Raw genomic sequence first — 21,117 nt, 5'->3', positions numbered from 1 at the left:
CCGCGCTTATTACTACAGTCCCCGGCTTTTGCGGCCTAGTTCGTCTCGTTCCCGCCTCCGCACCTGCCAGTCAGGAGGAGGGCGGGACGCCGTACAGAGCATCAGCGCTGAGGGCTGGAGTCTGTTTTACATACTCCAGCCCTCACACCAGGCACAGTAGGACGCAGTTTCCCGCACTTTGTTTGTGGCACGCCCACGGTCCGCCCCTCTTCACAGGACGCCGGCAGCCATTCCTGTCTGCACGCTGAGCTGGAGAGGGGAGCCTGGGAGACCCAGACACGGGATTCTACGACCTCATACCCGCTTTTCAGCGGGCGTTAAGCAGCCCTCAAGGGCTCACCCCCACTTGTGCCGTTGTGTACTTGGTATTTTGTGTTTGCAAATACTTTTCACTGTACGGTCGCTGGTGATTCTCGGCTATATACCCTCCTAGATTGCAAGGAGGCAACAGCATGTCGTCCGCAAAACGCAAGGGTGCCAAGGCACAGACTTTATATGCTGCCTGTACCGCATGTGGGGCTACTCTACCGGCAGGTTCCACTGACCCCCATTGTGTGCAGTGCTCGGCCCCTGCAGCACTTGCTCAGCCGGGGCCTCTGCTAGACGTGACCCAGGGTGTACCACCTGTGAATGCTGTCCAGGTGACAGGAACGGAGTTTGCAGCTTTTGCTGACAGATTGTCTATGACAATGTCTAAGATTCTTGAAACATTGCAGTCTAGACCAGTAACTCAGACCACGGACACTGTTGAATCATTGCTCCCTGGTCCCCCTCAACTGGAACACTTCCGGGCTCCGGGGGTGTCACATGCACCCCAGGGTGACGGCTCTGACTCGGACGACAGTCCCAGACAGCCTAAGCGGGCTCGCTATGAGGGGCCCTCAACTTCGTCTCACTGGTCAGGATCCCAGCGGGATGAATCTATGGGTGATGAGGCGGATGTAACTGATCAGGATTCTGATCCTGGGACCGCTCTCAATCTGGATACACCGGATGGTGACGCCATAGTGAATGATCTTATAGCGTCCATCAATAAGATGTTAGATATTTCTCCGCCAGCTCCTCCTGAGGAGGAGTCAGCTTCACAGCATGAGAAATTCCATTTCAGATATCCCATGCGTCAATTAAGCTCTTTTCTGGACCACTCTGACTTTAGAGACGCAATCCAGAAACACCACGCTTATCCAGATAAGCGGTTTTCCAAACGGCTTAAAGATACACGCTATCCTTTTCCCCCTGACGTGGTCAAGGGCTGGACCCAGTGTCCCAAGGTGGACCCTCCAATCTCCAGGCTTGCAGCTAGATCCTTAGTTGCAGTGGAAGATGGAGCGGCACTTAAAGATGCCACTGACAGACAGATGGAGCTCTGGTTGAAATCCATCTATGAAGCTATTGGAGCGTCGTTGGCGCCAGCATTCGCAGCCGTATGGGCACTCCAAGCTATTTCAGCTGGGCTTACACAAGTCGACACTGTCACACGTACATCTGCTCCGCAGGTGGCACCATTGACCTCTCAGATGTCTGCATTCGCGTCTTACGCGATTAATGCTGTCCTAGACTCTACGAGCCGTACGGCGGTGGCGTCAGCCAACTCCGTAGTTTTACGCAGAGCCTTGTGGTTGAGGGAATGGAAGGCAGATTCTGCTTCCAAGAAGTGCTTAACCAGTTTGCCTTTTTCTCGTGACCGATTGTTTGGTGAGCGTTTGGATGAAATCATTAAACACTCCAAGGGTAAGGATTCATCCTTACCTCAACACAGACAAAACAAACCCCAACAAAGGAGGGGTCAGTCTGGTTTTCGGTCCTTTCGAGGCTCAGGCAGGTCCCAATTCTCCTCGTCTAAGAGGACTCAAAAGGATCAGAGAGGCTCAGATTCTTGGCGGACTCAATCACGCCCAAAAAAGACAGCAGGAAGAACCGTCACCAAGACGGCTTCCTCATGACTCTCAGTCTCCTCTTTCCGCATCCTCGGTCGGTGGCAGGCTCTCCCGCTTTGGCGACATTTGGCTGTCACAGGTCAAAGACCGTTGGGTGAGAGACATTCTGTCTCACGGGTACAGGATAGAGTTCAGCTCTCGTCCTCCAACTCGTTTCTTCAGAACTTCTCCACCGCCCGACCGGGCCGATGCTCTGCTGCAGGCGGTGGCCGCTCTAAAGGCGGAAGGAGTGGTGACTTCCGTTCCTCTTCAGGAACAAGGTCACGGTTTTTACTCCAATTTGTTTGTGGTGCCAAAGAAGGACGGGTCGTTTCGTCCCGTCCTGGATCTAAAGTTGCTCAACAAACACGTAAAAACCAGGAGGTTCCGGATGGAATCTCTCCGCTCCGTCATCGCCTCAATGTCTCAAGGAGATTTCCTAGCATCAATAGACATCAAGGATGCTTATCTCCACGTGCCGATTGCGCCAGAGCATCAGCGTTTTCTACGCTTCGTTATAGGAAGCGAACACCTGCAGTTCGTAGCGCTACCTTTCGGGCTGGCGACAGCCCCTCGGGTCTTCACCAAGGTCATGGCTGCAGTAGTAGCAGTCCTGCACTCGCAGGGTCACTCTGTGATTCCGTATTTGGACGATCTACTTATCAAGGCACCCTCTCAAGAGGCATGCCAACACAGTTTGAACGTGGCACTGAAGACTCTCCAGAGTTTCGGGTGGATTGTCAACTTTGCAAAGTCAAATCTAACCCCGACCCAATCACTAACATATCTTGGCATGGAGTTTCATACTCTCTCAGCGATAGTGAAACTTCCACTGGACAAGCAGTGCTCGCTGCAGACAGGGGTGCAATCTCTCCTTCAGGGCCAGTCGCACACCTTGAGGCGCCTCATGCATTTCCTAGGGAAAATGGTGGCAGCAATGGAAGCAGTCCCTTTCGCGCAGTTTCATCTGCGCCCTCTACAATGGGACATTCTCCGCCAATGGGACGGGAAGTCGACGTCCCTCGACAGGGATGTTTCCCTCTCTCAGACAGCCAAGGATTCTCTCCGGTGGTGGCTTCTTCCCACCTCTTTGTCAAAAGGAAGGTCGTTCCTACCCCCATCCTGGGCGGTAGTCACGACAGATGCGAGCCTATCAGGGTGGGGAGCAGTGTTTCTTCACCACAGGGCTCAGGGTACGTGGACTCGGAAAGAGTCCACCCTTCAGATCAATGTTCTGGAAATCAGAGCAGTCTATCTTGCCCTGCAAGCCTTCCAACAGTGGCTGGAAGGCAAGCAGATCCGAATTCAGTCGGACAATTCCACGGCGGTGGCGTACATCAACCACCAAGGGGGAACACGCAGTCGGCAAGCCTTCCAGGAAGTAAGGCGGATTCTGTCGTGGGTGGAAGACACAGCATCCACCATATCCGCAGTTCACATCCCAGGCGTGGAAAACTGGGAAGCAGATTTTCTCAGTCGCCAGGGCATGGACGCAGGGGAATGGTCCCTTCACCCGGACGTGTTTCAGGAGATCTGTCGCCGCTGGGGGATGCCGGACGTCGACCTGATGGCGTCACGACACAACAACAAGGTCCCGGTTTTCATGGCACGATCTCACGATCACCGAGCTTGGGCGGCAGACGCCTTAGTTCAAGATTGGTCACATTCCGGCTACCTTATGTGTTCCCACCTCTGGCACTGTTGCCCTGAGTGCTCCGAAAGATCAGGTCCGACTGCCGCCGCGCCATTCTCGTCGCTCCAGACTGGCCAAGGAGGTCGTGGTACCCGGATCTGTGGCACCTCACGGTAGGCCAACCGTGGGCGCTACCAGACCGTCCAGACTTGCTGTCTCAAGGGCCGTTTTTCCATCTGAATTCTGCGGCCCTGAACCTGACTGTGTGGCCATTGAGTCCTGGATCCTAGGGGCCTCAGGTTTATCTCATGAGGTGGTTGCCACCATGAGACAGGCTAGGAAACCATCCTCCGCCAAGATCTACCACAGGACGTGGAAGATATTCCTATCTTGGTGCTCTGCCCAGGGAGTTTCTCCCTGGCCATTTGCATTGCCTATTTTTCTTTCCTTCCTGCAGTCTGGGTTGGAAAAAGGTTTGTCGCTTAGCTCCCTTAAAGGTCAAGTCTCCGCGCTATCCGTATTTTTTCAGAAACGCCTAGCGCGACTTCCTAAGGTACGCACGTTCCTGCAAGGAGTCTGTCATATCGTCCCTCCTTACAAGCGGCCGTTGGAGCCCTGGGATCTGAACAAGGTTCTAATTGCTCTCCAGAAGCCGCCTTTCGAGCCTATGAAGGAGATTTCCTTTTCTCGGCTTTCACAGAAAGTGGCTTTTCTAGTGGCGGTCACGTCTCTTCGGAGAGTGTCCGAGCTGGCGGCGTTATCTTGCAAATCTCCCTTCCTGGTGTCTCACCAGGACAAGGTAGTTCTGCGTCCAATTCCAGAGTTTCTTCCCAAGGTGGTATCTTCCTTTCATCTCAATCAGGATATCACTTTACCGTCTTTGTGTCCGCATCCAGTTCACCAATTCGAAAAGGGTTTGCATTTGTTGGACCTGGTGAGAGCACTCAGGATCTACATTTCCCGCACGGCGCCCCTGCGCCGCTCGGATGCACTCTTTATCCTGGTCGCTGGTCAGCGTAAAGGGTCGCAAGCTTCCAAATCCACCCTTGCGCGGTGGATCAAGGAACCAATTCTTCACACCTACCGTTCTGCTGGGCTTCCGATTCCATCTGGACTGAAGGCCCATTCTACCAGAGCCGTGGGTGCGTCCTGGGCATTACGGCATCAGGCTACGGCTCAGCAGGTGTGCCAGGCGGCTACCTGGTCGAGTCTGCACACTTTTACCAAACATTATCAGGTGCATACCTTCGCTTCGGCGGATGCCGGCCTAGGTAGACAAGTCCTTCAGGCGGCGGTGGCCCACCTGTAGGAAAGGTCTGCTTGACAGCCCTATCACGAGGTATTCTTTTACCCACCCAGGGACTGCTTTTGGACGTCCCAATTGTCTGGGTCTCCCAATTAGGAGCGACAAAGAAGAAGGGAATTTTGTTTACTTACCGTAAATTCCTTTTCTTCTAGCTCCAATTGGGAGACCCAGCACCCACCCTGTTTTTTCTTAGGGATTTTGTTTTTCGGGTGCACATGTTGTTCATGTTAATAAGTTCAGTTCTCCGATGTTGTTTATCGGATTGAATTTGTTTTTGAAACAGTTATTGGCTTTCCTCCTTCTTGCTTTTGCACTAAAACTGAGGAACCCGTGATCCCACGGGGGGGTGTATAGCCAGAAGGGGAGGGGCCTTACACTTTTAAGTGTAGTACTTTGTGCGGCCTCCGGAGGCAGTAGCTATACACCCAATTGTCTGGGTCTCCCAATTGGAGCTAGAAGAAAAGGAATTTACGGTAAGTAAACAAAATTCCCTTCTTTAGAAATATGTTAATCTTTGAAATGCACGGCCGAATCAAAAGTCCTAAAAGTCTGACATGGAGTTTCAATGTGGATTTGACTTTACACCAAATCTTCTCTGTGTGAACATGGCGAACGAGCAGAGGCCCTGAAAATGCTGAAAAATTGAGCAGAAGGTATTGAAGTTATCATCCCTTCCACGGCAAAAAGTTGGAAAATTTGTGGTGCAAAATATTTGAAACTTTTTATGATTTTTCTAAGGGGACGAGCCCGATCACTCAACATATTTACTTTCATATACGCCGTAAATTTCCTAAATCTGGAGTGGGATCTACTCCTCCTCATGGCCAGTGATAATTTCATGTGTTTTCAGCCCCAAATGATGTGTTTTTGATGTTTTATCTAATATATAAAGCTGTGTGTGTGTGTGTGTGTGTGTGTGTATGTCCGCTAAAAGGAATCCGCACCGTTGCACTTACAATCACAAAATTTTGCAGACGCCTCATGTGACTCAAAGGAACGTCATAGACTGTTTTTACGGGAAAATTTAACCCAACGCTTTATAGTTATTCGCCAACAAAACCTGCCTCCATTAACGTCAGTGGAGCTGGGAGCTACAGGTCATTAATAGCAGCTGTGATTGGTTGCTATAGGAACAAAGGACATTCATAGTATAAGAAGCTTATGTGTGAGGTAATATAATATCGGAGAGACGGATAAAGGCAGACGGGGGAAAGGGACAAGGCAGACTGGGGGAAAGGGACAAGGCAGACTGGGGGAAAGGGACAAGGCAGACTGGGGGAAAGGGACAAGGCAGACTGGGGGAAAGGGACAAGGCAGACTGGGGGAAAGGGACAAGGCAGACTGGGGGAAAGGGACAAGGCAGACTGGGGGAAAGGGACAAGGCAGACTGGGGGAAAGGGACAAGGCAGACTGGGGGAAAGGGACAAGGCAGACTGGGGGAAAGGGACAAGGCAGACTGGGGGAAAGGGACAAGGCAGACTGGGGGAAAGGGACAAGGCAGACTGGGGGAAAGGGACAAGGCAGACTGGGGGAAAGGGACAAGGCAGACTGGGGGAAAGGGACAAGGCAGACTGGGGGAGAGGGACAAGGCAGACTGGGGGAGAGGGACAAGGCAGACTGGGGGAGAGGGACAAGGCAGACTGGGGGAGAGGGACAAGGCAGACTGGGGGAGAGGGACAAGGCAGACTGGGGGAGAGGGACAAGGCAGACTGGGGGAGAGGGACAAGGCAGACTGGGGGAGAGGGACAAGGCAGACTGGGGGAGAGGGACAAGGCAGACTGGGGGAGAGGGACAAGGCAGACTGGGGGAGAGGGACAAGGCAGACTGGGGGAGAGGGACAAGGCAGACTGGGGGAAAGGGACAAGGCAGACTGGGGGAAAGGGACAAGGCAGACTGGGGGAAAGGGACAAGGCAGACTGGGGGAAAGGGACAAGGCAGACTGGGGGAAAGGGACAAGGCAGACTGGGGGAAAGGGACAAGGCAGACTGGGGGAAAGGGACAAGGCAGACTGGGGGAAAGGGACAAGGCAGACTGGGGGAAAGGGACAAGGCAGACTGGGGGAAAGGGACAAGGCAGACTGGGGGAGAGGGACAAGGCAGACTGGGGGAGAGGGACAAGGCAGACTGGGGGAGAGGGACAAGGCAGACTGGGGGAGAGGGACAAGGCAGACTGGGGGAGAGGGACAAGGCAGACTGGGGGAGAGGGACAAGGCAGACTGGGGGAGAGGGACAAGGCAGACTGGGGGAGAGGGACAAGGCAGACTGGGGGAGAGGGACAAGGCAGACTGGGGGAGAGGGACAAGGCAGACTGGGGGAAAGGGACAAGGCAGACTGGGGGAAAGGGACAAGGCAGACTGGGGGAAAGGGACAGACAGAGAGATAGACATGAATAGAGACAGAGAGACTGACTGGGAAAGAGACAGACATACAGGCAGACACAGACAGACAGAGACGGGGAGAGAGACAGACAGTTACTATCCCGGGCAACGCTGGATGCTACAGCTAGTACTTAATATTATTGCAATTATTATTAACTATAGTTTTAATTGCATAGTGATGAGTTTTTATTCTTACTGATCAGGAACTCTACTCTGAAGTCCAGACTCAGTACCTACCTCAGATGCTCAGCTTCATGACTCAGTCCCTATCTGAGAACATGGATGCTCTCAGCCTGCCGGAGCTGACCCAGGCGCTGAAGACATGCTTCAAGGTCCTCAGTAAGGTGCAGATGCCGCCGGCGTATATGGATATGGATCCTGTGAGCCCTGACAGTGTAAGTAATCTGTACTGATGTGTCATGCGATGTTCAGCTCTACATTCACTTGGTTGCACGGCGGCGTCAGGCTCTGTTCACACTACAGAGTCTAACAAGCATCCTAACGCTTCAGAATTGTCCAGCCAGAGTCGGGCGTCGGCTGATTCAGGTTCTCTGGTCTTCAGCTCTGCAGGATTTAATTCTATGCAATCCTCAGGTTGCTAATTGCCATGTGCAGCTGCCTCCTTCCTATTTAAGGCATGGTTTTCATCCAGCATGCGCCATTGATAGCTCCAGCAATCCCGGTCTTTGTGGTGAAACTGTTTATGGTGATCTGTGTTGCGATTTTGAGTGGTGTGGATATTCCCCTGTTGTGCGTTAGTTCCCTGCCATTTCTTTATTCCCCTCTACATATACTGTCCCTCCTTTGTGTTTGAGTGCAGTCGGTACAGGTTTTTGTTCTCCCTTGTCCGTGTCATTTCTGTGTGGTTTTTTGTTATTTTGTGGAATAGGGGGAGTAAGATCAGGGCTCTGACGGGAGTTAGGGTCATGCTGGGGGCTCGGACCTGGCTTACCATCAAGCCTACCTCCGAGGTAAGGGACAGCACAGGGTCTCAAGTCTGAGTGCCAGCCTAGGGGCCCCTGTTCTGTCATTACATACCCCGTGACATAAGTAAATTACTAATCATACTGTACCATATACTAATCTCCGCCCGCTTGGTTCCTTTCCCACCTTGGGTCACGTGTGGTACCTTTTACATCTGATCTTCATCTTCTTGTTTAGATGTCATTCATTGCCCTGGTTCACAACAGCACTGACCCCGACTAATCACTTGAAAAACTGGTCTAGAGCAATCTGACCAGCACCGCTCCTATGTGCCACATATGCACGTGATCTTCAGTGGTGGCAAGTGGTAGGGTCATGCGATACAAGTTCAAATCTCTTCAGCAGTAAGCCATATATATGAGGTATTCACTACTGGACAGTCCTTCTTAACAGCTTTAAAGGAAACCTCTCAGGTCCAATATGCAACGAGAACCATGAGCAGTTCTGGGTGCATATTTCTAATCCCTGCCTAACCGTCAATGTATACACTAGTGTAGATAAAGAGATCTGTAGAAAAAGATTTCTAAAAATCCTTCATTATATGCAAATGAGCGCAGGGACTCGTCCCAAGGGCATTACTTCCCCAACTAGTCCGCCCTCTTAGCATGTTGTCATCATCTCGGTCTTCGGGACTTCCGGTCATGCGCACCAGACCTCTCTGAAGCCGGGACGCGTACACCCGGCTTCATGGTGCGCATAAGCGGAAGTACCGGGCATTCTGATCATGGGTACTGACCCTAAGCATGACGTCTGAGGCGGTGACGACGGACACAGGTATGAGCGTCACCGCCAATGACTCTGGGCAATGGGCATTGAATAACATGCTTCAGGCGCCACAGGTAGAGCACTTTTCAGGGGTAATATCTATCCCGGGTCCTGCCGGTGCCTTCACAAAACACACACAAACAGCAGGTGCTTACTCACAGGGGGTTGGACTAGGGCAGACGGGAGCCAGCCATCACGAAGCATGGGACTTCCCCAGACGCTAGGACAACCACTGGGGGCGGGCACCACATGGGGTAGAAGTAGACGCATCGATTATACTTTAGACAGAACCTTCCCGGGCACAGCTTGGGATACCATCTAGCACTGACAACTGGAGTTAGTGTTTCCCTCTCTTCGTGGGCCCGTGGCTCGGCCCGGGTTCCGGATAGCAACCGAGGGACACTTCTCTAACAGACTTTCACGGGCACCGGCGGTGACCGCCGTCAGATCCGGGATCGGCTGGAGCCCAGCGTGGCAGAGAACGTTACTCTGCAGCAGCGCCTGAAAGACTTGTAAGTAAAAACACCTGGAATCGCAGCCCCTGGTTCTGCCCTTCCTTTAACCGGCGCCACGCCCAGCGCTGAGGCACCAACAGGGACTACCATCAAACCCCCCCCCGCCCCCCTCGTCATCCTCCTCGGGGTAATCACGCTCCGCCTGTGGGGAGCGACACCGTCCCGGCTGCTCCCACCATCTGCCCCAGTGAGAGACCCTACAGTGGCAGCCCCATCCCGGCCGCGTACCACAGGTGGCGTCACGATCACCTTAAAAGACTTTCCTAATCCTCCAACTACCACCTCCTTCCTGTACACCTCGGGGCAACGGAATCGGGCCAGGCCACCCCGTGACGACGCAGAGGATCTGCACCTCCGTCCCGGCGACGACTAGGTTAAAACACCTGCCCCGTGGGGTGCTACATTAGCGCGTCCCTCTGGGTGAGGGCAGACTAGTCGGGGGAAGTAATGTCCTTGCAACTAGTCCCTGTGCTAATTAGCATATGATAAAGGATCTTTAGAAATATTGTTTCTATAGATCCCTTTATATATGGTAGTGTATACAGGAACGGTTAGGGAGGATTTAGCAATAGACACTTAGAACGGCTTGTGGTTCTGGCTGCATATTGGACCTGAGAGGTTCCCTTTAAAACCTGCATACTTACCTGTGGGACCTGCACCATCCCACCGATTTCCCGGCGGTAACCTGACATTATAATGCCACATGACCACTGCAGCCAATCATTGTCTGCTGATGGGCTACAGCCTTCTCTATTTGTTCAGAGCCGACTTGCACTACCACAGGCGTAGAGTGACTTTTTTTTTTGTACAGACTTGACCTATTGAGATATGTGCACACGTTCAGGATTTGCAGAAAATTGTGCTGCAAATCCTGATGTGTTGACAGGAAAAATGCTGCGTTGCATTTCATGGCGACCGTTCAGATGGATGCGAGTCGTGCACAGCTCAGGCCTTCATGCAACGTGTAGGACCGGGCTCCTTTGGTTGGATGTGGACATGACCTTCTCACTGTAGACGTCTGTCCTTTCAAGCCAGCTTGGGGACATTGTATAGATGTGCCCAGGCCTAAATAATAAGAGGGTGGGAGGAATGGCTCTGGTTTGGGGCATGGGAAAAATACTCACGTGGACCTCTGGAACTGGACACCATTCCAGGTGAGAAGAAGGTACAAAAACTGCTACTAGTCATATCACTTATTCTTTATTTGTGTCTACATTCAACTTTTTTTTATTGTAGAGCCCATCCAAAGAGTCGCTTCAACTCAAAACCAACGGTGAAACGGAGGTGGATGTGGGAGAAGATCCAATATACCCTCCCTTAAAATCAGAAGACAGTGGAATTGGCCTGAGCACCTCCTCCCCGGAGCTGTCCGGTTACCTCCGAATGCCCAAAGTGTGCCCAGAAAAGGGTGACGTCTGGAAGAAGGGAGGCAGCGTCCAGAAGACTCTGCTCTGCATACAGGACCTGGTGGCCAACTTTGCCAGCAGGCATCTGTTCGGCTTACAATTGAGCGACGGGGTCAGCGGCTCCCGCGACAAGGAAGAGACGGTAAAGAGGAAGGGGCACTGGGAACCCAAACAGATCACCGTGCCGCAGTTCAAGCAGATGCTGACAGATTTCTTTACTCCGCGGCCTCCGGTATCGAAACAAAAGATCGATAAGGTGGAGTTTTCTCCATTCCACAGCCCCAGCAAGAGAGGCAATAAAGGGTTAGACGAGGAGTGGGACATCGACCGCTACATCCAGAACATGGGCCAGATGTCTGAGGACTGCAGGGAGGCCTTTGCTGCCGCCTGTCACTTCCTGCTGGATTGTGCCACCTTCCCGGTCTATCTGTCGGAAGAAGAGATGGAGCAAATATACTCGTCCCTGGTCCAAGTGCCCGGTAAGAGGACAACATTCAGAATTCCCTGGCACGGGACATTTTTAACACTTTTTCCCTCCACAATATACTATTACTTTATGTGAGTGCAGGCAGGTGCCAGTTGTGTTGTACAGCCGACACCTGCCCTTAACAGCTAAAAAGCTAGCTTTGATTGCTGTCTTCTGACTATGACAGTGGGGCGTCCACCCCCCCCTCATAAATTTGCAGGTCCCCATTCGTTGACATGACAGCTGGGGGGCATTTAGGTTACCACTTCTACCATCATGGTGGTTTTTGGAATCCCGGCCACAGACTGAGCTTCATAGGAAAAAAGAGATATCTATGTACTGCAATACTGAAATATTGATATACTGTATTTTTTGTTGTATAACATGTACCGAATTATAAGACACACACCAAATTTAAAGATAAAAAAGGTTAAAAAAAAAAAAAAAAAAAAAAAAAGGGGGGGCTTCATCTTATACTCCGATGGTGTCTTACCAGAGGGGGGCGGCAGTGGTGGTGGAGCAAGGTCACAGGAAGTTGGGGGTGCTGAGTAGTGCAGTGCTGGCTGCGGTGGGGGCGGCTGTGCTGGCTACGGTGGGTGCGGCTGTGCTGGCTGCGTTTAGGGGCGGCTGTGGTGGCTGCGGGCGCTGTACTGGCTGTGTGGAGCAGGGCGGTACGGCAGGTGTCACAGATGCTCTGTCAGTGGAGCGGGCTTCAAAAAATTGGCGCCTGAAATAGACATGTGTGCTGGTTGAGCTCTCGGCTCAATGACAAGCCGGGATCTTATGCGTGCATGCGCCACCTCCGGGTGCCGTTTTCATTAAGTCAGCTTTTGGGAGATCAGTGGGCCGGACGGAGGCGGTGCGTGCCCAGATGAGATCTTGAGTTGAGATCTCATTGAGATTATTTGAAGCCTATATTGCCGACAGAGCATCTGGGACACCCACCACACCGCCCTGCTCCACTGCAGCCCGCGCAGCCGCCGCCAGCGCAGCCGCCCTCACCACAGCCAGCGCAGCCGCCCTCAGCGCAGCCAGCGCAGCCGCCCTCACCGCAGCCAGCGCAGCCGCCCTCACCGCAGCCAGCGCAGCCGCCCTCACCGCAGCCAGCGCAGCCGTCCTCACCGCAGCCAGCGCAGCCGCCCTCACCGCAGCCAGCGCAGCCGCCCCCCACCGCAGCCAGCGCAGCCGCCCCCCACCGCAGCCAGCGCAGCCGCCCCCCACCGCAGCCAGCGCAGCCGCCCCCCACCGCAGCCAGCGCAGCCGCCCCCCACCGCAGCCAGCGCAGCCGCCCCCCACCGCAGCCAGCGCAGCCGCCCCCCACCGCAGCCAGCGCAGCCGCCCCCCACCGCAGCCAGCGCAGCCGCCCCCACCGCAACCAGCGCAACCCCCATTCTTCACCTCCCAGTAAGCTACATTCGGATTTTAAGATGCACCCCTCATTTTCCTCCCAAATTTTTGGGAGGACGAGTGCATCTTCTAGTCTGAAAAATACGGTATATAGTTCAAGTGATCGAAGGTTCTTACCACAACATCCTTTTCTCGTAGGGACCACAGCGACCAAAAAGCTAAATGTATCGTTGTGCTGGATGTTAGGGGAGGGTGCACAATGTGAGTTTAGTTGTACAGGTCACATGGGTGTGGACAGAGAAGAAAACGACATAGACCTGAATTTGCTGCTAGACGTGCTCTTGTTACCAATCCAGGCCACTAAAGTGCATTTTATTTTTCCGTTACCGTCTTTATTATTTGAGACAGAAGCAGTTTTGGGACTGTAGACGCGTTTTGGGCTAACACTTCTGTCGTTTGCTTCTTCATTCTATACCAGGGTCTGGTGATGCCGGGTTCCCGCTTTGGTTCAAGTCCCTGATGACGATCTGCTGCTGCGTGAAGGATTGCTACGTGCAGAACGTGGCCATTTCCACCCTTTTGGAAGTGGTGAATCATTCGCAGTCCCTTTCGTTAGTGATGGAAGACCGAATGAAGCGCTCAAAAATGGCCGGATACAGCGCCGTGTTTGGGAAGCTGCAGATGGTTACCGTTCCACCCGTCCCTCCGGGAGTCCTCAAACTTATTGCACAAAAGACGGACTTCTACCCTGTAAGTCCCCTCAAAATTTACTAATATATGAGTCTAGCAGCATGGTTGCCGCTGATGATTCTTCCAAAGTTGATTTGTTTTCATAGCAATGTAAAAAAATGGCAGCGACATCCACATAGTGAATATATAGCACGTAAGTGATGTCAACGAGTCAGTATGGCCTCTGTTCTTCACCAGAGAGTGGCTCACGTGCTGTGGAACCAGCTGAACATGGCGACCCGAGAGCATCACATCACCTGCGTGGAGCTCTTCTACCGGCTGCACTGCCTAGCACCGTCCGCCAATATCTGCGAGGAGATCATCTGCCAGACCCTGCTGGACAATGACAAGGTGAGGCCGGCCGGTACGTGCTGCTGTGGCATGTGGTTGTGGTTCTGCACAGGCCTGAAGGTATATACACTCCAATGTTTTAATCCTTCAAGGTATGTATATACTGAGGGTTGTTTTTGTTTTGTTTTTTTTAAAGGGAACCAGTCATCAGATTTGGCCCCTGTAAGCTGCGGCCACCACCAGTGAGCTCTTATATGCCGCATTCCAGAATACTGTATATAAGAGCACTGGTCGTGCTGTATAACGTTAAAAACACTTTTTTATAATACTCGCCTAGGAGGGGGTGGTCCTGTGGATATCACCGGTCTCTGGTCCGGCGCCATCTCTTCTCCCTTGTCCGGTGCCTTCTCTTCTCCCTTGTCCGGCGCCATCTCTTCTCCCTTGTCCGGCGCCATCTCTTCTCCCGTGTCCGGCGCCATCTCTTCTCCCGTGTCCGGCGCCATCTCTTCTCCCTTGTCCGGCGCCATCTCTTCTCCCTTGTCCGGCGCCATCTCTTCTCCCTTGTCCGGCGCCATCTCTTCTCCCTTGTCCGGCGCCATCTCTTCTCCCTTGTCCGGCGCCATCTCTTCTCCCTTGTCTGGCGCCATCTCTTCTCCCATGTCTGGCGCCATCTCTTCTCCCATGTCTGGCGCCATCTCTTCTCCCATGTCCGGCGCCATCTCTTCTCCCATGTCCGGCGCCATCTCTTCTCCCATGTCCGGCGCCATCTCTTCTCTCTGTTTCGGTGCCATCTCTTCTCTCTGCTTCGGTGCCATCTCTTCTCTCTGTTTCGGCGCCATCTCTTCTCTCTGTTTCGGCGCCATCTCTTCTCTCTGTTTCGGCGCCATCTCTTCTCTCTGGTCCGGCGCCATCTCTTCTCTCTGGTCCGGCGCCATCTCTTCTCTCTGGTCCGGCGCCATCTCTTCTCTCTGGTCCGGCGCCATCTCTTCTCTCTGGTCCGGCGCCATCTCTTCTCTCTGGTCCGGCGCCACCTCTTCTCTCTGGTCCGGCGCCATCTCTTCTCTCTGGTCCGGCGCCATCTCTTCTCTCTGGTCCGGCGCCATCTCTTCTCTCTGGTCCGGCGCCATCTCTTCTCTCTGGTCCGGCGCCATCTCTTCTCTCCGGTCCGGCGCCATCTCTTCTCTCCGGTCCGGCGCCCCCTCTCTCTGCTGCCTATACTGTCCTCCTTCTTCTATCCAGCCCAGGCCGACATTGTGGTCCTTCACAGGCGCACTTCTCTCTGCACTGCTGAGGGCAGATCAAAGTACTGTAATGCGCAGGCGCAAGGAAAGGTTGAAAACTGCCCGCACATGCGCCTTACAATACTTTGATCTACTATCTGCAGGGCAGATCAAAGTGCACCTGCGCAGGACCTCATTGCTGGCTAGTGTGGATGCACAAGGCCTAAGAAAACTTTTGTTGATTGAGTGGCCAACTTTAGAGCTTCTCGGGTAGAAACTCGTAAAGAATTAGCACTGTAGACATGGCTTCCCATTGCATAGAAAGTCTTATTCAAAGACTATTTGAAATAGATTTTGGAGCAGGATCTGCTTTAAAAAATCTTTGAGAAAAGAAAAACTCTGAGACGTGTTTTTAGGACGTTGTGGGATAAAATGTGCATGGACGTCCCATATTGCCCAAGAGCCGGTTCTTTGCTAACTAATGACTTCATGGGCATAATATCCTGTGAAAAATGAACTAGATTTAACTAAAAAAAAACCCAAAAAACTTTATAATTTATTTTTTGCTGATTAAAACATAAGTATATCAATTATATATTATAAATAAAGGATAAACATCCCCAGTTAAATACCAAGTTTTGGTCATGTAAAACAAAATCCTACAAAGATTTTTGTATTTCAGTACAATTGAAAAATTAACTACATTTTTTTCGATTGGAAAAAGAAAATTGAAGAACAAAAATAATTTGGTTGCATAAATCTGCACACCCTTACACTAATACTTTTGTTGACGTCCTCTTTGAATTTATGACAACATTCAGTCTTTTTCGGTCGGAGTCTATCAGTATGGCACATCTAGAATTGGCGATCTTTGTCCAGTCGTCCTTCCAGTAGCTTCTAATCTGTCAGATTGTGGGGACATCTGTTGCGTACAGCGCCCTCTTCAGGTCACTCACAGATTGTCAGTTGGATTCAGCTCTGGCTTTTGGCTGGGTGATTCAGAAACTTTGTTCTTTTTCTGGTGAAACCATTCTTTTGTTGACTTGGAGGTCCCTTACAGCCATTGTTATGCTGAAAGGTGAAATTTCTCTTCATCTTCAGCTTTTTAGCAGAAGTGTAAAGGTTTTGATGTAAAATTAACTGATATTTAGAATTTAGAACTGTTCATAATTCCCTCCACCTTGACTAAAGCCTCAGTTCCAAGCTGCTATAAAAACAGCCCAAAAGCATAATGCTGCCTCCACCATGCCTCACTGTGGGGATGGTGAACTTTTGGTGATGTGCAGTTTTGGTTTTGCAACAAACATTTTTTCTGGAATTATGGCCAAAAGGTTCCACCTTTTGGTCTCATCAGACCATAACACTTAATTCCACCTGCTTTTGGCAGACATAATGTAGCTTTTGGCAAAACACAGCCGGCTTAGAGATTTCTTTCTTTGAAAGAAAAGGCTTCCGTTTTGTCACCTAACCCCACTGGCCGGACTTATCAAGAATATGGGAAATTGTAGTCACTTGCAGAACACAACCAGTGCTTGCCAGAAATTCCTGCAGCTCCTTTAATGTTGCAGTAGACCTTTTGGCCTCCCGGACTTTGGTTTGAGTCACTTATCAAACTCACCAATGCAAGTCAATAAAAAAAACAGATATAACCTAGACGCGAGCTCTGTTTCACCGGTAGGGTTTTTGTTTTTTTTATTGTTCAATGGGCAGAAGGAGCATAAAAGGAAAACTGCCCCACTGATTGTATAAAATGGACATATTGTTCAAGAAAATGATAAAAACTGAATCCAACACGCTGATGTGATCCATTTCTTTATCGTTCCTATGGGAGACCCAGACCATGGGTGTATAGCTACTGCCCCCGGAGGACACACAAAGTTACTACACTCAAAACGTGTAGCTCCTCCCTCCTAGCATATACACCCCCTGCTAGCCAGTCCTAGCCAGTTTCATGCTTTGTGTCAGGAGGATCACACACACACATGCATCCTTTTTTGATTTTTCATTTTTTCTAAAGATTTGGAAGAAAAGCGGGTCCACTGGACTCCCGGCATGTCCCTTCTCACCCCCCTGGCGGCGGTGCTGTTAAGGTTGACTTCAGGGCAGGAGCCCTTCATGCCGCGCTCCTTCACCATCCCTTAGGGGCTCTGGCTTGAAGTTAGAGCCAACACGGTTCTCACTGCCTTGCAGGAGACCGGCCTCCATCCGCAGCCCTTTTGCAGGACCCTGCTGGACGGAGCACTGAACCCCCACCCCACCCAGGGACTGGGCCCTGCGTCTCAAAGCTAAGTATAGAGACGTTATTCAGAGGGTCCTTCTGCAATGTGGGGCACTTTTATTGGGGGGGACAGTGATTTACTTTGATAATGCTGCTTTTTACTGTGTTTCCGGCCGGTTCCACGGTTTTTACTGAGAACCGCGCCGATGATGCCTGATTGTCGGCCGCATGCATAACTCTAGGCCCCGGCTTCAGCCGCGGCCTAGTTTCGTTTCGTTCCCCTGCATGTCAGTCATGCAGGGGGACACTGCAGCGCCGCCCGCCGGCCGCTCTGCACAGGGGAGGACACTCCTCTCTGAGGAGATGATTCCCTCCCCTGTACATCTCCTTAGCCCTCAGATTCCCGCTCCTGGGTTAACCCCCGCCCCCCCCTCACTCTGGCGCCATTTTCTCAGCGTTCTTAGTACACTGGTCGGCGCTGGCTGCTCTGCAGTGCAGAGGGAGTGAATATCTGGCTGGGGGTCCAGGCTTGGAATCCGGAGGGCACACATAATAGCGGCCTGATAAGTCACAACCTCTGGTTGTGCACTTTTATACACTCTCAGGGCATTCTGAAGGAGTTAATTCTTTATTATAGAACCTCCTCCTCAGCAGCATGTCTCACACTAGGAGCAAAGCTCCAAGGCTGTACACTACATGCTCTGCATGCAAGCTCATATTGCCTGAACCGGCACAGACCCACACTGTAATGGTTCTTATGTGGTGGTACCTCAGCCTGGAGTCTCCCAGGCTGAACCCCTGTCTTGGGTATTCTAGACATTCTAGACAGAGCCCCCACCTCTGCAGCATGTCTCACAGAGCGAGGCTGCAGGCTGTTTTTATTGTCCACTGCAGGAGATGCGAATGAACCGAGCTCATAACCACTGTGGCCCCTCAGCTTGGAGGCTCATTAATGGTCCCTCCAGCTGCTCCGGTTTCGGTGGCTGACCCCTGGGGGAATCCTATTTCCAGGGGTCGGCTGTCCCGGCATCTGCTGAGCATGCAGCCCCCTTCTCAGGGCGTTTTCTGCTTCAGCTCGCTCAGCAAAGCTCACAAGGGACTCTCCTTCTGGGCTCAGACCCCGTCCTCCTGACAGGGAGACGCAGGGTCCCCTGTCCTCCCCGTCCCGCAGCTCCGATTACGAGCTGACTCACTGGACGAGGAGGATGTCTCTACCAGGGGCTCGGACGCTACCGTATGTACATTGATCCGTCCGTAGGTGACGCAGATGCGAATGATTGGATTGCGTCCATTATACTTGTACTGGACATCCATCCGCCTGTATCAGGGGAGTATTCCCCGCTGGCAGAAAGGCATCAGTATACCTTTAATAGGAAGAGGAGTGTGTTCTTTAACCACTCCAGTTTTCAGCCCGCTGCGTCCAAGCCCACAGCCTGTCCTGCAGACCCCACAGCGGGGTTCTGCTGCCTGTCTCCCCCTCCCATCAGAGGTGGTCAAGGAGTGTACTCATTCGCCAAGGGTGGCCACTCCGGTGTCTAGACTTTCAGCCCGGATAGTTGTATCAGTGGCTGACGGCACCTCTATAAGGATCCCACGGTACATTAATTTTGTACTGGACCTCAATCAGCCGGAATTACCTTATCTAGGTGAACACAACATGTGTTCCTTAACCACTCCAGTTTTCAGACCCCTGTCACCAGCCCAGGGTCCGCTCTGACAGTCGCTTCCCATGAAGCGTTATTCTGAGGACTGTGTTTCCCCTGTCCACCAATGGTGGTCAAGAAGTGGGCTCATTCACCTCAGGTGGCTCAGCCCGGACCGTTATGTCAGTGGCTGATGGCTCCTCACTTAAGGTTTTGCGGTCCGCCCGGTTGTCCTTTTGGCCAAGTCGGTATGGGGGCGGCAGGAGCTTCGTTCTCCTCAGCTTTACAGCAGTGCGGTTTTTTTGTTCCTTCTCTGCTTCTCTGGAGGAGATGCATTCCCGCACAGGGACTCTATGCCCAAAACGGTTGCCTGAACTTCCAGACTTCAGTCTTTTCATCCTCTGCCAGGTCTGCCAGGCTGGACACCGCACGGCGGTGGTCTTGGCTACTTTCCTCGCTATCCGCAGGCCCCTGTGGCTTCGGAGGGACCAGTTTCCTCGGAACCAACTGGATGAAATTAAGGAAGCTCTTGGCGGGGAGTGTTCTTCCTTGCCACAAACCTAAACCAGGGAACCTGTCCAGGGCAGGAATCGGTTGAGGTTTCGGTGGTTTCCGTTCCTCCATCTGATCGTCCTCTCGCTCGGCCTAGGTTCATAGAACCAAATGGCTCGAAGCTGCGTCTTCAGAAGACCGCAGGAGATGCTGCCACTGAGTCAGCTTCCTCCGAGCTATCTAGCCACGCCAACAACCTCCTTGGTCGGGGGCAGGCTCTCTCCACTTGGCGACGTAGGGTTCTAACACGTCTCCGTTCAGTGGGGGCGGGATTATATCTCCCATGGCTACAGGATGGAATTCTGTCCACCCGCCAAACAGATTTTTTCTGTCAACTCCTCCCGGCTCCAAGGCCGCCGTCTTCTCACAGGCCGTGGCATTTCTTGCAGGCCAATGGAGTAATTGTACCGGTTCCCGACTGGGAACGGTTCTGAGATTTTTGCTTAAATCTATTACTAGTCCCCGAAGAGGGCGGTGTCTTCCGACCTGGATCTTTAGCTTTTCAAGCATAGTCAGGTGTGGCGTTTTCACATGGAGTCTCGGTTTTGTTCCGTGTGTTTTTCACCGGATCAATCAAGAACCCAATGAGATTCCCTAGCAGCCATCGGCATCAGGGATGCCTATCTGCAGGAGTCAATCGCAGTTTCACACCAGCGTTGACTACGTTTTGACAATCGGAGTGGTCCAATTTGTGGCTTTTCCCTTGGGGTTAGCCACGGCCCCTCGAGTATTCTCATTGGGGCAGCTGTGCTTAAGGTCCTGCACCCCTAGGGATTTGCAGTGATCTTTTGCCCTGGACGGCCTTCTCGAGACTCTGTCGGCACTTGTGAAGCTGCTCTTAGTCGATCAGTAGTCCCTCCGCTGGCGGTCGACGTCGTTCTATCAGACACCATATACAGGTGCTGGTCAGACGGTGGCGTCAATGGGAGCGATTCCTTGCCCAGTTCCTCCTGCGTCCTCTGAGACTGGATGTTTTCCGCTGTACAAGCGAACTCCCTCCTCCCACGGGGTGGTGGCTTCGCCACTGACCAGGGGCTCGTTTCAGTGGTGGCTTCGGCCACTCTGTCTCAGGGGCGCTCCTTTCTGGCCCCGTCCCGGGTGATCCTCACCAGGATGCTAGCCTATCCGCCTTGGGAGCAGTATATCTCCACCGTGGAGCGCAGGGCGCTTGGACTCTGTCCGAATCAGCCCTCTGGATCAATGTGCTGGAAATCAGAGCTGTATTTCTAGCTCTCTAAGCCTTCACCATCTGTTGGCGGCTAGGCACATTCGAGTCCAGTCGGACAACGTGACAGCGTTTTCCTACATCAGCTTCCAGGGCGGGACACTCAGCCGCCTGGCAATCTTGGCGGCTCAACATTCTTCAGTGGACAAGGGACTCCTAGTCCACCGTATCCGCAGCCCACATCCTAGATGTGAAAACTGCGAGGCAGACTATTTCAGCTGTCCAACCGTGGTCCACAATCCTCAGGTTTTGCGGTAGACACACTGGTTCATGTTTGATCCCAGCTTCGTCTCTTTACGTATTTCACCCTCTAGCTCTTGTCCAGAGTCCTGCGCAAGATCAGTAAAGGGGGCCGTGGGGTCATTCTCATACTCCAGACTGACCCAGGCAGGCTTGGTACTCTGACCTGCTCCTTCTGTCCGTTGGGTTGCCATGGCATCTTCCGGACCGTTCAGACCTTTTCTCAAAAGGTCCGTTTTTTCCGTCAGAATTCTGAATTCTCAGATTGACGGCGTAGCTCTTGA

At 52.4% G+C, this 21,117-nt stretch overlaps 1 protein-coding gene across 2 annotated transcripts in view; it reads left to right on the top strand.

The window, feature by feature from the left end:
- Window positions 1–21,117, top strand: part of DOP1B (DOP1 leucine zipper like protein B) — a 251,294-nt gene that overhangs the window by 84,259 nt on the left and 145,918 nt on the right. For both annotated transcript variants that reach the window (XM_075334991.1, XM_075334990.1), the window contains exons 13-16: window positions 7,436–7,627; window positions 10,733–11,381; window positions 13,194–13,465; window positions 13,643–13,795. In XM_075334991.1, the coding sequence (XP_075191106.1) occupies window positions 7,436–7,627; window positions 10,733–11,381; window positions 13,194–13,465; window positions 13,643–13,795 (1,266 nt within the window). The remainder of the gene's footprint in view (window positions 1–7,435; window positions 7,628–10,732; window positions 11,382–13,193; window positions 13,466–13,642; window positions 13,796–21,117) is intronic.

The sequence above is a fragment of the Anomaloglossus baeobatrachus genome, chromosome 2 (assembly GCF_048569485.1).
Source record: "Anomaloglossus baeobatrachus isolate aAnoBae1 chromosome 2, aAnoBae1.hap1, whole genome shotgun sequence".
Lineage (NCBI taxonomy): Eukaryota > Metazoa > Chordata > Amphibia > Anura > Aromobatidae > Anomaloglossus > Anomaloglossus baeobatrachus.
This window is presented reverse-complemented; position numbering and strand designations above follow the sequence as displayed.